Source organism: Otolemur garnettii, unplaced genomic scaffold (assembly GCF_000181295.1).
Source record: "Otolemur garnettii isolate 467f Iridium unplaced genomic scaffold, OtoGar3 scaffold00227, whole genome shotgun sequence".
In the NCBI taxonomy this organism is placed as follows: Eukaryota; Metazoa; Chordata; class Mammalia; order Primates; family Galagidae; genus Otolemur; species Otolemur garnettii.
Window position 1 is genome coordinate 1,498,259 of NW_003852622.1, and position 16,395 is coordinate 1,514,653.

Genomic DNA, 16,395 nt, shown 5'->3' on the forward strand with positions numbered 1-16,395 from the left:
AAAGGGGAAATTACAGACATACTTCACTGATAAATAAGGATGCAATATGATAAACAACATATTGACATGTTGTATTAAAAATTGATATTTAAGTAATATACGTTAATCAAAATTAAATCCAGTTTGTATGAGAATTAAACATTATTATTTATATATATGTATTTTTTTTTGCCCACACCTTCTCATTCCTTCTCAGTCTGATCTCCCCTTCCCCCATGCCTCACCATGTCATTTAATTGTCATTAATTGTCTTCATATCAAAGTTGAATACATAGGATTCTTACTTCTCCATTCCTGTGATGCTTCACTAAGAATAATGTGTTCTACCTCCATCCAGGTTATTACAAATGCTGTAAAATATTCATTTTTTGATGGCTGAATAATACTCCGTAGTGTACATATACCACAGCTTACCAATCTATTCCTGTGTTGAAGGACATTTAGGCTGTTTCCACATTTTAGCTATTGTAAATTGGACTGCGATAAACAGCCTAGTACAAGTGTCTTTGTAGTAAAAGTTTTTATTTTTTTTCTTTTGGATAGATACCCAATAGTGGGATTGCAGGATCAAATGGGAGGTCTAGGTTGAGTTCTTTAAGGTTTCTCCATACTTCCTTCCAAAAAGGTTGTATTAGTTTGCAGTCCCACCAGCAGTGCAAGAGCGTTCCTTTCTCTTTACATCCACGCCAGTATCTACAATTTTGAGATTTTGTGATATAGGCTATTCTCATTGGGGTTAGATGATATCTCAGTGTGGTTTTAATTTCAATAGCAATACTAAACAAATGGGATCTTATGAAACTGAAAAGTTTCTGTACAGCAAAGGAGACAATAACCAAAGCAAATAGACAACCTACTCAATGGGAAAGAATACTTGCATATTTTGAATCTGACAAAAGTCTAATAACCAGGATCTATGCAAAACTTCAATTAATCTACAAGAAAAAAACCAACAACCCCATACATCAACGGGGAAGAGAGATGAACAGAATCTTCTCTAAAGTCGATAGGCAAATGGCTACTAACTATATGAAAAAATGCTCTTCATCTCTAATTATTAGAGAAATGCAAATTTTATAGTATTTTGAAGTGATATGTTCATGGGTTCATTTTACTAGAGAGATAATAAGCATTGAAAATTAATTATAAGCTTGGAAAATTTGAGATGGATATAGATTATAATCGGTTTGTGAAAATGTCAAACATTGAAGCAGTAGCAGCTCTGATAAACTCTAGACAGATGCTTTTTTAATTCATGTCATTCTATAAATTGGAATTACCTCTGGTTTTACTGATGATCTATAGAGACATCTCATAGTTGTTTTTTTTTTTAACTAGGAAACATTATTTAAATGTGAATATTTTTCCCCAAACGTGACTGATTATTTATACAAGATGTTTTTAAAAAGAATAATTCTATTTATGAGTAACCAACCTTTTTGGGTGGCATTAAACACTGTCCTTTACCTATTTATTATAAAGTATATTTCTAATTAGCTATTGAGTATCAAAGAGAGTTAACAAAATGTCCAGAGATTTTATCACTAAAAGAAGTATAAATATTCCTCTATGGAAAATGATAGAGTACTTGGTTTCTGGATAAAATGTACTTAAATAAAACCAGCAACTCTACTTCAGAAAGTTATTGTTTAGCTGGAAGGATGAAAGGCAGAATTTTAAAATAATTAGTGTACCTTGCTGGAAGAATAAAAAAAATGATTAAGGTTTAAATTTGAAAAATAGTCAGAGTCTGCTACATTTGAGAACTTAAAGGGAAAATACTTTTGTTTGTCCCTAATTCACTGCGTACCCACCACACTAATGAAGTTAATTTGATGATTATGTGTTTGCTTGTCAAGGCCAATTTGGCGGATTAATGAAACCTAAACCAGAAAGTATTTCTAGTTCCATATAGGGCTTACTAGATTGGCTACTATTGAAGGAGAGATGATATTTACAGGAAGAAATGAAGTAGAAGAAATAGATTCATTTTTTAGGAAGGCTAGATAGTATTTCTCTAATCACCTCATCCTAACCCCTTAAATGTGTGGCTCCTATACATAATCTTTTCTGTCATGAAACACTTAATCCATAACAGTACTTTCTTTTCAAACTACCCCACTCTGTGTTCTCTAGATTATTTTCTCCCAAATTCAAATTTATTATTTTTCCTATAGTACTTCCAATTTTCAGCTGCTTCCTGTTACAGTGTTTCATCCCTTCTCAACTGTGTTATTGCCTCTTTCTATTTTTAATCTGTCTTTTTCCATTTATCTTTCACTTTTTCAATGCATAAATGCCATCCGTCAACCCCCAAACTCCCTGCATTGTTTTTCCTCTGAATCACAGCTTTTATAATCAGGATGTAAGATAAAGTCAGTTATAAATACATAGTTTCCAATAAATTATATGATCAAACACCATTAGACAGATAAAATCCTATATTATGGGAATAATGGATCTATGACCTTTTTTGTCTTATTTTACCTAAGGGAAGGGAGTTTTAAGAGTTGCAAAAAATACAATCTACAGCCATGAAGTAATATAGGATACTAGTCCATTCCCAAAAAGCAATAGTCAAAAAACTTCTATGAAAATAAGTTCCATAGAGTTTCTTTGAGAAATGTATATGCTATGAAAGGTTTTCTGAGTGGCAGTAAAGGTGAGTGAGAAAGCACATATATTTAATCCTTGTTCAGCATTAATAGCATCTTCTTAAGCACCTAAGAAAAAGCTGGCATAATCATGCACAATTTCTCTGACTTTTCAAATCTAGACAGGGTTTGATAAATACTATGCATTTTCATTATTGTAAAAGGGAATATTACCACAAGAAATAGATTTCATTTAAAATTATCACTTTCTCTATGGGAATATCACTCAATCTAGTTCATTATAAACACAACATTCAAGATTTTCTGACAGCTATGGAATTAGCCCATGACATGAGGTAGTATTTTTTAATCTGTCTAAAATGCTTTTGTCTCTGGTTTTGGCCCATCGATTTTGAAGTAGGGCTGTTTTACATGCTACTATGTATAGGGTCTTTAAGAATCAATATCTCTCAGTAACAATTGATAATGCAAAGCTATTGTTATAATACAATGTAACAATTGAGAAGCAATATTTTCTCCTGCAGTTTGTATGTGTTACATAATTATTTAGTGACAACTGCACAGTAAACCTCTTTTTCCAAGGTGGATGAAAATAGCACTATAATCTCTATTATTTTTTATTTTAACAATCTAGTGAAACTAAATTATTTGTTCCTGTTTGGTGTTTTATTTATAATAATTCTCAGAATGAGATGTAATTTTAATGTCATTATAGTTTATCAAAGACTATAAACTTTAAGAATTTCCTAACTTTAAACTTTAGCCTTTTCAGTGTTCAATACTTTGATTGGGTGCATGTGCACCTTTCTTTCCCAGGTTACAGAAGTTGTGAACAGCGGAAAACAGAAATGGGTAGTGAATCATACTTTGAGATGTGTAAAAGGTCAAAGTTGTACAGTTTATTATTATCTTCTGGATAATATATAGGACATTAAAATTCTGATGCTACAATCTTGTGACAAAGAATATAATGAGAACTATAAATTATAAACAGTACAACATGAATCTTCTTGTGACAATGATTGTTACCTAGAATAGGAAATAGCTAACCCATTCCCATTATTATCAGAACACAGGGCTACTTTGTTGATGTTTATCATTCCCTTGTGTAGTGAGAATCTATTTAAGCTACAGAGAATAAAGACAAAGAATATATGTTCAAGACTGACGTATGCATTGCTTACCAAAGTACTTACGAAAATGAATTATATGTCATGCTATAGGACTAATATCAGTTTGTATTCTTCCAGAAAAACTAAAAAGTAGCAATTTTAAGACAACCCATCTGTATAAAAATAGATGTTTTTCTTTTGTTGAGGATACTGTCACCTGTGATAACAAAGTAATACAATATTTCCATAAAGAAGTAATGAATAAATAAAATATTTGCATTTTACTTGCATTTAACAGCAAGATTCCTGTTTTTTTATTTTTTTTTAAGATTCTTGTTTTAACAACAAATAAATCGAATTTTTTTTGATATTTGCATTCACTGAAACCTGTTATATAGGCAAAGAGCTCTTCATAAACTAGAAAATATATCTATCCTGTGCCACAAAGGTATAAATAAAGATTAAATGCCTAAATTTGCTAATGGGTATTCTTTGATACTTACTGTAAGTGTTCAGTATTTAAAAATGACATAGAAAATAACAAAACACACTTAGGATGTTAGGTAAGAGAAGAGAGGCTGGGAAAGGAGCTGGTTGTGTTGGTGTCAGTTTTTGTTCTTGGGAATTTATCATGGATTGCTTTAATTAATTGTAAGTAAAGTCTTTCTGAGCATTCATCTGAGCAACTTGTTATTTCCCTTTGAGAAGAAAAGCAGATCCTATCCTGCTGTCACTTACTATACCTTTTGGCAACTCTCTAGAGGTGTAGCACTGTCATTGACACAACTTGACTTCTTGTCAAAATATCGTCTAACATCTGGCTCAAAGGGTATTTTTGACCACTATAACCACACTCAACTTCTCTGTTCATTAAGGTTGAAAATTGAATACGTGTTTGGTATGCTGAAACTGAGCTACCTCATAGTGAGCAGCTGTCAAATGATTTGCCAAATACTTCTGCTCAACCCACTACAGTAAATTGATGGAATCATGCCAGCTTCAGGACATACACATAGTGAGGGGAATTCTATCATGCACTATCCAGATGCTCTCGCAAAGCTTTGCACTACAATGTGTACATTTAGAAAGACCTATTATGAAACAAATTAAGAAAAAAAAAAAAAACTTCATGAATCCATGTGCTCTTTTTTGCCAGAGTAACAAAGAACTAATTATTTATGCTAAAAACACATTAATGGTTTTGCTTTAAGGTAGGCATCTTTTAGATCTGCAGGCTTTGTCAGCCTCTACTTGACTGATTATATCACCCACACTATCAGCACTTGACATGAAAAATGTTCATTTGAAGAATTATCTTCTGGAGATATTTCTAAATTAGTGGTTGTTCATGTACAATGGTACAATGTTTTAGGATATCTTACTATGAAGTGAATTAAGTTATACAGTGGTCTACATGTCCATCTTTCCATCCTGCATACTATATCCATATCTTTGACACTTGACATTGTACAAGTTCCCATCTGGGTGTTTGGGTAATATCACAGAATTGCCATTATGATGGGATGCTGTATCAAATCATAAAGTGTACAAATACTCCAGTGTCTGGGTAAAATATTTTCATTTGCATTTAAAACTTTTAACCATAAAGTTCAGACAATGGGTAAAGGGATTAGCCCTGTTTCACCTTTTTTTTTTTTTTTTGCACTCTTAATGAGCCAACCCTGCATATATCGTGTACCTAGCAACAGTAAAAAGTTGAGAGGCAAACCATAACTGATGCTGAAGCAGTAGACTAAAACTATCCCTTCTCCCCATCCCACTGCTTTCCTAATCTTTTAGCCCACCTTTGCTTCTAATTGTAAAATACTGGCTTAACAGAGACTTTCATCTCAGTCTTATTTGATTCCTTTTACCATTAGTGCATTTTCTTTATTGTCTGGACTTTGGCTTGCCTTTATGGACCTTGTCTTTATTAACTGATCCAGCTCTGAGCAACTCTCTTAGGCTTAGGTAGATAGGAATTCCTCAACATAGGCTTGGTCTAGTAAGAATTCAACTCTCCCTCACCCTAGGCACACTGCAAGTTAATTCAATACAACACAGTAGTTAGGATACAACTAAGTAATTTAGAAAACATTAACAAGTTTATTTCTGTTTTAAATACCTCAAAGGTAGAAAAGAAAATCCAAGGTTTAGGCTGCTGGGTGGCATTTTAAAAAATAATCACAATATTTCCAACAATCTTTACTAAATCTCCAAATATATAAGTCACATTAGTGCTAAACAGAGTGTGAGAGGGTTCAGGGTTTCAAATATAAAACATATAGATTAGTTACTTTCACTTCTTTCCTCAACCCTTTTCTTCCCTCCTTTTTGCCATCAGCTGTGCTCTGTTTGGGGCCACAGGAACTGGCCTTCCTCCAGAATGGAAATGGGGGAAATAAGAAGGCAGTAGAGGACCCATTGTCATGGGAGGAGCAAAAGTGGTAGGCATAGCTAGAAACATTAAAACTTAGTAGTCAAGGAGGTAAGAGGCAATGAGCAATAGAGCAAGAAGGTAAATATGGATTATCAGAAAACAATGGGATAGGCTTTGGTCAATTATCCATAGGGTACTAGGGGTCCCCAAGTGGGAAGGAAACATGAGCCAGCCTGACCTTATAAGCCATTCTCCTATTACTTGTTGGCATCACCATCATTACTCCTGATCTAAGTGAGAGGAGACGTGGAAGGCCTCTTGTGGGCCCCAGGGTGAAAACAACCCTTGACCTCTCCACAAAGTAAAATCTATCATTGTACTATTGCCACTTCACTCAGTAACCCCATAGATGACCCTTGTGCACCCTACAATCAGTGTCAGAGGGCTGCCAGAAACTTCCCGGGGCAGAATACAGTCTTTTCCCTCTGCCTTCCACCTGCCAGCCTCACAGAGGTATTTACTTCTGCTTTTGCTAGGACTTCTTCTGCAACAGCAGGTGGTGGCCCATAGAGGTGTCTCAGAGTTTGGAAACTATCTACCAGAATGCAGGACATTATTCTTTCAGAGTGGCATTCCAGTTGCTCGCTTGCTAGATTGGTCAACACATTGATGGAAGGTCTCAGCTGGTGGTCCCAGGAATTTACATTGTCCTGAAGCATGGAACTTAGATATTGCAGGGCCAAGTTGTGGTGCAGCTCTTGGTTCTCATTTTTGTCTATAGCTACTACTGTGGGTGAAAGAGCATGTCCTCCAAGGCTTGTAAAAACAGAAACTAAAAAGCTAATAAAAATGGAAATGCAATGACAAGAAAATATCAGAAAGATATGATTGACTGAACTCACTGAAATATACTGGGGGAAAAAGAAGGATCCACTCCTACAAGTAGTCAAACAAATAGTTCCTTAACCCATTGGCATGTTCTGAGCCCTCTCCTTAGCACTAGGATACATGATTACCCATCATGGCTGCCCAGTGGCCCTACCCCATTCCTCACTCCCTCACCTCTCCTAGGAAGTAAACAAGGCTAGAAGACACAGGTAGCTTACTATCAGGGATGTAATTGAAAATACCATCTCTTTAAAGTCCCGTAGTATCTATGATCTGCTCAATCTGGCATTCAGATTTTGGTAGGATGTTCTGGAATATCTTCTGAGAGAAAACATATATATTTTTTCCACACAAGTCAAAGAAAGTTTATCTTGTTAATAATGACTCTAGTTTATATATTTGAAACATCATTCAACACTCACCAAATTTCATTAAAAGTTCCTTTCATTCAACCCATACCACATCCTAGATAGAGTAAGAGTTTACTCATATTTAAGCCCTTCTGTTGATATTAGACTAAGGCTATAGATTTTTTGTTTCAAAACTACATTTCAAAGTCATCACTCTTAAATTTAGTATTCTTAGTACCTCAATTTATATTCTTCAAATTTTTATCTGTTAAAACCTCCCACACCTTCTCTAACCCACTCATTCCTGTTTCAGTTACAAACTGTTTTTTGCCTTCAAAATCAAACACTTGTACTCAGTTTTGTACTTACACATTTCAATACAAGCCATGGAGAAATTTGATCAAGATAGCCTTCCTAGGGTAGTGGAGAGGAATCAGCTGAACTCCAATACAGGTCAATTCAGCTTCTGTGCTTCTTCCTGAAAATGATGTGGCAACTTACATGAAGCCAGGGATCAACTGCTTTTCTCAAGATTTGGAGTACTCTTTCTGGGATTATCAATTGTTAGGGAAGGGAGGGAGAAAACGAGTGGAGAAGAAGGGATGAGCTAGTGACACTCTTTGGAAACTAAACTTATGACTTCTTTTTGCACAGTAGTAGATGGATGATGGTCAAGGCACTTGCTACATTAATTGTGGTATAGGCCAGATGGAAAGACAAATCATTTCAAGGAGGATTTAGAAGAATCATGCAAGCATAATTTTCTGGTAAAATTTATTTCTGAAGTTTTAGTTATAAAAAGTAGTCTTCAAATGTCCTCCTTGAATTAGGAAACACAAACATTTAGCTGTGCACTGTGCCTAATCCTGTCATTTCAATTTCCAGTTGAGGGGAGTGCATATTATTAACTTCATGGGGAACAGAGGTTGGTGGGGGTTAAATTGTTTTTTATTCTGGAAAGATGAAACAAAACTAACACTCTAAAATGTCCTCAAAGGAGCATCTTGGCTTTTATTTTGTATCCTCTCAATTTGCAATTGTTTTCCTTCATCCTTTCTTTGGTTTATCAGCTCTCTCTGTGTGTACATTTCTTGTATTAGAGCTCTGGAAACTTCTGCTAGGTGGGGATGCAGGACAAAAAAAGGCATGACAAGTATCACATGTTTATGAATATTAGCTCAGATTTTGCCTGGTAACCTGTTTGCCTCAGGTATTTTTTATTATCACATCCTAAATTTCATCCACTTCTCTCTTTAAGCAAGTATATTTCTGCAGCTTTTATTCTCTGCTATTGATCTACAGGTTAATTACTCTGATGTTATAATGGCCAACCCCATGTTCAAGATGACCACTGTTGCTCCATGATAAAGCCATAAACTTGGCCCATATCCTTAAATTTATCTAAGATTCATTCAAAGCAGACTAGACCTTAAAGACTGTCTTTCCTTTATTTCAATATCACCTTATGCTGATATGCTTCAACAGCCAATTATATTTATTTTTACCCAAGGAAATATAACAGGTTGAAATATATGTTTCAATTTATAGATATGTAGTGTGTGTATATAGCGGGGGTGGGGGAGAGAGGAGCGAGAGAGAGGGAGACATAAGTACAAGAGACTAGTGCAAAGGAATGGTCACTGCTGTGAAGCAACACAGTTCATGAAGGAAATGACCTTTTGGGTCTCCAAGTACACATCTTTCTGCCAGAGTGCCTTGTCTTTGTCTATATACTACCGACTGTTTCTATCTCATTAAAAGATGAAAGTGGCATGTTTCCAACGCATTTCCCAGAGGAATCTGTTCACTTGTATAGCATGGTTCACTATTAAGAAATCTCTTGATTCCCCAGCTTTAGTTTCTATTCTTGCTTTAGTTTATTATGTTCCCTGTCTTTATGTAAAAGAAAACTTATTATTAGCAGTATAATTATGGTGGCATGTTAAAACTCTTTTAGTAGCTGCCATATCGGGGGAAAGTTACAACTTGGATAAATTTCTGCTAATAGTTGTCAATTCATATTTACATAAATAGTTTGTGTATGAAAGGTTGCAGTTTTTTTTTCTGAATATTGGCAAAAAAGCCCCATGGGACCCTTTTAGGCCTAGCAAAATATTGGAATAATGAAGTATCTTTATGTAGAATTTCCTATTTCGTTTAGTAAGAAATCATCTTAATTGAATTGTATAAGGGTGAAGAGTAACACAGGGACCACATCATTGGGAATAATGACAGAGCCCATGGTACCCACAAACTTTCCAAAGCCATAAAATGTATTATAAGTTTATGGATATTAGCTCATGTTTTGGCTTATAACTTGTTTTCTTTTGTGAACACTACACATATTTATTGAACGACTATTGCATGCTTTCATATTGTATGTGTGGATTATACCAAAAAAAGATAAGTGTGCAATCCATAGTGGCTTCAAGGTATATGTAAATTTTCTGGAAAACAAAATAACACATATAAAATTATCAAAAAATAGCATAAAAAATAGACATAGTAAAAAATAGACATAGACTTTTAGCTTCATAGTATAACCTAAGACCACAATAGAAGTGCAGAAGGATAAATCGCAATTTAGTGTAAAAGTAATTGTAACACATTTCATATAGGACTGAAACTTCAGTTGTGTTTTAAAGGATGAATACAATATATATATAAGAAGAGGAGGAGATGGTGTTCTATGCCAAAATAGTTATGGAGAAAGAAATAAAGAGAAAAAAATTCCATTTTATAGTTCAGATTTTAAACTAAACTAGAGCTAATATTTGGCATAAATAGAAACGTAGGGAGCTAATTAGAACCTCTAGAGACAGAACCAACCAGATAGTTACTAAAATTGTGCCCGTGGGAAAAAAAATATTTTAAGCACTCAAATTTTAAAGTTAAAGATTAGAATCATCTCAAAACTGACCTTTTAACAAAAAGCTATCAGGCTACCTCAATTACCCATTGTGGTTTGAAAATAATGTGAGGAAGTATAGGCCTTTTTCTCTCATTTGATGAATTATGCTTTAGGGAAAGGAAAATGGGTAATGTAAGTTGAGAATTTGCCAAAATGTAGATAGTTGTGAAAGCAGCTGTCTTAGTCTATTTTCCGCTGCCATAACAGATACTGGAGGCCATTTAATTTATAAAGAGAACAATTTTATTTTTCACAGTTTGAAGGTGCTGGCATCTAGTCATGTCCTTCTTCCTATATTGTCCTGTGTGGAAGGTGAAAGGGCAAAAAGTGAGACAGTAAGGAAGAGAGGTTAACTCAATTCCATACAAACCCACTTTAGCCAACCCACTCTGGCAATAAAGACATTAAACCATTTATAAGAGTAGCACCTTCCTAGCCTAATCATCTCTTAATAGTCCCATTTCTTTTTCTTTTATTTTTTTACAGAGTCTCACTCCATCACCCTTGGTAGAGGATGGTGGCATCATTACTGTTCATAGCAACCTCAGACTCTTGTACTCAAGTTATCCTCTTCCCTCAGTTTCCCAAAGGAGCTGAGGCTACAAGCAAGTGCCATCATGCCCAGCTAATTTTTCTATTTTTAGTAGAAATGGGGTCTCCTCTTGCTCAGTCTGGTCTTGAACTCCTGAGCTCAAGGAATCCTACTACCTGTGTCCGCCAGAGTGTTGGGCTTACAGGCATGAGCCACGGAAGCTGGCAACTGGCAACAACCCCACTTCTTAGTACCTTCCCAGTGACAAATTTCAAAATATGTTTTGGAGGGGGCATTCAAACCATAGCAACATGTAAACTGTAAATACCTTTCATTACTCATGGTTTCTCTTTTCATAAAACAGCTCCAGATATTACTCATATATCTCTCAGAAAGCTCTGACAAGCATATTGAAATACTAGGTAAGGACTATGAGGTTATTTCAAATGTGATTGATCTGCCAAAATCAAGTTGTTGTTTTTATTGTTTTAAATTGTTCAGGATTTATTGAGGGTACAAAGATCCAGGTTACACTAATTACATTTCTCAAGCAAAGTCCCTATTTTAAATATGTTCTTCCCCCAAGAGGTGTGCCAAACACTGTGACCCTACCACCCCGTCCCTGCTTCCCTCTCTATGCTCCCCCATTCCCACACCCCACCGCCATGTACTAGGTTGTTTTAAAGACATTTTGAAAATGTGGAAGTGCAGGAAAAGTATCTTTTACAGTACATCCTTTCTCTTTTGCCTAAAAAAAGTAATCCAGGAGATACAGACATAAGGATGAATTTCTCTGTTTCCATCTGGTTAATAAGGATGCAATGAGAAGACTGTCATGTTGATCTCTGTTGAGGCAGATGTCAAAAAATCCTATCCATTTACTCACTTTCCAAATGCAATGTAGCTATGCTCATGGAAAGCGCTCTAAATTTAGGATTTTTAAAAGGTATTTCTAGAAGATAGACCAGATATTTTTAGGAGTCTGTGCTATTCAATTCAGTGTATTAAAACATGGGAGTTATGAAAGCATGGTATTATCTCAGAATAGACCAGACAGCATTATTCTATTGCACAGTTATAGGCAGTAATTAGTCCTGTGCTGTCTGCCACCAGCTGTCCTGCACACTCTGTGTACTAATTGATGAGGATAAACAGGTAAGAGTATGGTTATTTAAACACTAATACTAACAAAAAGGAATTAAAAATATATTCTTTACTGCTGGACATATTTGTCTAATGTCAAATGGACTATGGCTTTTCTTGAGTTCTTTGCTTCATCACACATATGACAATTATTCCAAAGCATGTTATTTTCTTTCACAAATCAGAAGCTATCAGAAGTTCCTTCAACATATATCATTAATTTTTCTTTTGATGCTTACTGTGATTATGTCTTTTTTTCAGATTCATATGAGGGTACACATGATTATGTTATGTTAATTGTATTTCTTAGATATGGCTCAAGTTGTGGTTGAGCCCTTTACCCAGGGGGTGTGCTGTGTACCCTTACATTGTGTACATTAGGTAAGACCTTACCATTCCCCCTTTCTGTTCCCCTTTCCCCTTTCCTTCTCTCCCTTCTCTCACTTGAATTTAATTGTGTTTTTTACCTCATGTGGATGTCATTGTGTATCTATTGGCTTCATATTATTAGTATTGCATACATTGGATACTTGCTTTTCTATTCTGGTGATACTTTACTAAGAAATATGTGTCTTAATTCCGTAAATACAACAGATGTAAAGTCTCCACCATTTTTATGGTTGAATGGTGTTCCATGATATAAATATACCACAGTCTATTAGTCCATTTATATGTTGATGGACACTTGTTTTTCTTGATCTGAGAAAGATCAAGAACTGAAAACTAAGTAACAGGAGGAAGGTCAGAAAAAGGAAGGAAAAGATAATAGACATTTTACTACTTACTGAATACGAGACAAAATCAGCATATTGTCTCATTGACTAGTCACAGAAAATCTTTAAGGCAGTTATTATCATTATCATATAGTCAGGGAAAAAGACAAATGGAGAAGTAGCAGTTTTCTCTAGTCCCATATCTAATAATTGGCAGAAGATATTTAAATGCAGCAAATCTGACACTAGAGACCATATTTCTCTAATTTAACCATGTGGCTTCCTAACTATAGTTCTAGATGAATCACATTAGTGGTTCAGATCAAAACATGTGTACCAAATTTAAGTGTAGTTTTTAGTGCATTGACTCAGTGACACTCAGCCAGAGATAGGTTTGCAAAGAAGGAATAATTCAAACTGTAGTGCAAGCAGCCCAGAAAGCCTGCCCATGCAGAGATGCAGCAAGTGATTGAAACATTAGGCATTTGGTAGTAGTTCAGCAAGATGGTGAGGACTGAAAACCTCTGTCATGGGCCAACTGGGGTTAATGACATTTGAGAGGACTTAATAATAGGACAACATCCACCTGACCATCACTGAGGCACTAATGGTAATATAAGACCAGTATTATTAACACTAAAATCAAAATACTGTTGAGTTCTTGAACTCTCTATATAGAGTTCATCAGATTATTGTCATGGTAGTACGGAGTTTCCCCCAAAATAAGACACTGTCTTATATTTATTTTTTCTCAAGAAGACACACTAGGGCTTATTTTAAGGGGATGTCTTCTCTGCACCAAAATGCATGGTGTGGCTACGCAGCATATCTGCATAGCCACACCCATCACTAGGTCTTATTATTGGGGTAGGGCTTATATTTAACAAATGCATAGAAATCCTGCTAGGGCTTATTTTGGGGGTAAGTCTTATTTGGGGGGAAACACAGAATTATGGGATAAGGTTAAGACAGAGCCCATAATTATATTAATAGCTATGTCATCCAGCATTTGAGATTAGAGTGCTGGAGAGAAAATGATATTGTGGGGGTTTTTAATTTGTTTTTGTTTTTTGTTTTGCTTTGTGTGTTTGTGAGGGGAGAGTTCTAAATGAGGGGATAGTTTGAATTTTCCAAGTCAGATATTTTTGATATGGAGAATCCATATTATTGATATGGAGAATCCATTATTATTCTATGGAGAAGATCCTTAGGAATTAGAGAAATAAATTAAAAATAAAATAGTGACTAAAGAGCAAGATGGTGGAGTAGAAGCAACCTAAACATCATTGCTCTAACAGAGAGAATTGAAAATGGTGAGTAGATACCCACCTTTGAAGCAATCATCTGAGCAAGAGAACTGAAAATCCATAGAGAGGAGGCAAGAGTGAAGTGGAAAAGACAAAAGTGGGATCAACTACACAGCAGGACTGGAGGAAATTAGACAAAGCACCAACACAGGGGAAAGGGAAAGAGAATATCCTGGTCTCTGTGCTTTCCCCCAGGATACTGAAACTGGAGTGGTGGGAGGGCCTCTTCACAGTAGCAGACCTTCATTCTAATAAAGAGACCTGATTGGAAACAGTGCAACTTTGTTCTCCAGAGAGAAGGGATGGCTGGCTTGCGAGCCCTTGGCACTGCAGCAGACACCATTGTAACATCCCAACCCCAGAATACTGCTTTTGTAGATGCATCAGATGTGTGATTGCAGCCTTACCCTTGTTGCTGGTGGGCAGAAAGGAAATGCATAATCTAGGCACATGTATGCTCCCCTTGGGGAGGTGGAATGTACCACCACCTGAACTGCCACCAACATTGGGGCCCTGGACTGAGCAGGAGACTAAAAGCATAAGCACTCAATGCTATGACTTGAGTACTGCTACTCCATGAGATATCTCATAGGAGCTGAGTGAAGCTGGGTGCTCACTGCCCATTGCCTAGGCAGGTGGACTGCTGTTACCACTGATACTGTCTGTAAGCCCTCAAGTGAGTTGAAAGTCAGTGTAGCTGTGGGTTTTGGTCTACCTGGTCCTCACACCATTGACTGCACTGTTTTGCATTAGCATCTTAGGCAATACACCCTGCATGTACCCTACTCTGCCCACATACCATGACCTGTGACTGCTTAGGCTCATGTGTGTCAGTGCTGCACTTTGAAGACTTGCTCTATCTCAAGGAGGTTCCCTACATAATGGGTCCATTATATACACAGGTCTTGCCTCACCTTGTTCATGAAATGTGACTTGCCAGCCCATCCTGTACCAGTAGGTACAATGCCCTGGGCCCAGTGGGTCTGTGGAGCTGCATTGCCCTGACTGCCTTTTACATCCTCTGCCACAACCTTAATGGACCTTACCTAGTCCATGCATCTGCCCAGTGGAACTTGCTATCTCCTGTGCACACTTCATCCTGCTGGCCACCAGCTACACCTCATATATAGACCTACCACCAGGAGCTGGCTTTGCTACAGTGGCCTGGTTACAAACACAGGAGAACAGGGGAGAGATGGCAGGCATAAGCATTAATGACTCACAGCACAACCATTTCTCTTCTGCCTGGTTAAGCTTTGAGATTAGGATCAAAGCACATCCACCCAGGGATTCATCTCTATTTTCATTTAACAACAAAAATCTCTCAGCAGAGGAGAACTGGTGTACCATATCCACTATCTATCTTGAGCTGAGAGAAGTGGCCCCAGGTTAAGAAGTCATCTCCAGAAACATGCAAAAACAAAGGCTGTCTCATTACCCCTAAAGGATCACAATAGCTGTTTAGTAATGAAGTCCAACTATATGGAAATTGTTGAAATGGCAGATATGAAATTCAGATTATGGATGGCAAGTAAAAATAATAGAATTGAGTAAATTGTAGAAAACCATCTCAAGAAAACAAAAAAAAATCAGTAAATGAATGAAAAATTCACTAAAAAGAGATCACAGAACTTAAAGAAATGAATAAAATAAAGAAATTCATTTAGAGAAATATAAAATACATCAGAAAGCTTTAAAACACACTAGAGTGATTATAATAATGAATTTTGGACCTTGAAGACAAAGATTTTGAAGTAAATCAGCAAAAATGGCAAAGAAAAACATAAGAGAATGAACAATCACTGAAAGAAGTATGAGATTATAGAGAGTGAACTAATATATAAGAATTATAGAGGGGTGGCCCCTGTGGCTCAGTGAGTAGGATGCTGGCCCCATATACCAAGTGTGGCGGGTTCAAACCTGGCCCCAGCCAAACTGCAACAGCAACAACAAAATAGCTGGGCATTGTGGTGAGCACCTGTAGTTCCAGCTACTCAGGAGTCTGAGGCAAGACAATCACCTAAGCCCAAGAGCTGGAGGTTGCTGTGAGCTGTGATGCCATAGCACTCTATTGAGGGTGACAAAGTAAGACTCTGTCTCAAAAAAAAAAAAAGAATTATAGATTATCTGTCAGGGAGAAGAAGAAAAAGCAATAAATATGAAAATATATTTGAGGGATTATTAGAGGAAAATTCCCTGATATTGTTAGAGATTTAGATATCCAGATACAAGATAGTCCTTGAACACCAGGAAGAGTCATAACAAATAGAATATCAACATAACATGTAGTACTCAGTCTTACCAAAGTCAAAGTGATGGAGAAAATCATACAAGAGAAAAAAATTTAAAAGTTATTAACAAAGGAAAACCCATTAGACTAAGTGTTGCCCTCTCAGTAGAGATGTTTCAAGCCAGAAATTGTTGCATTACATTTTTTTTTTTTT

The 16,395-nt window shown here is 36.2% G+C and overlaps 1 protein-coding gene across 1 annotated transcript; it reads right to left on the reverse strand.

Annotated features, from left to right (window-relative positions):
• Positions 1 to 6,038: 6,038 nt before the first annotated feature.
• PRR32 (proline rich 32) lies at positions 6,039 to 7,733 on the reverse strand. The gene is given in 5 exon segments (XM_023508183.1): positions 6,039 to 6,192; positions 6,194 to 6,428; positions 6,431 to 6,592; positions 6,595 to 6,923; positions 7,717 to 7,733. Coding segments are annotated over 5 exon segments (897 nt in total).
• Positions 7,734 to 16,395: the final 8,662 nt, after the last annotated feature.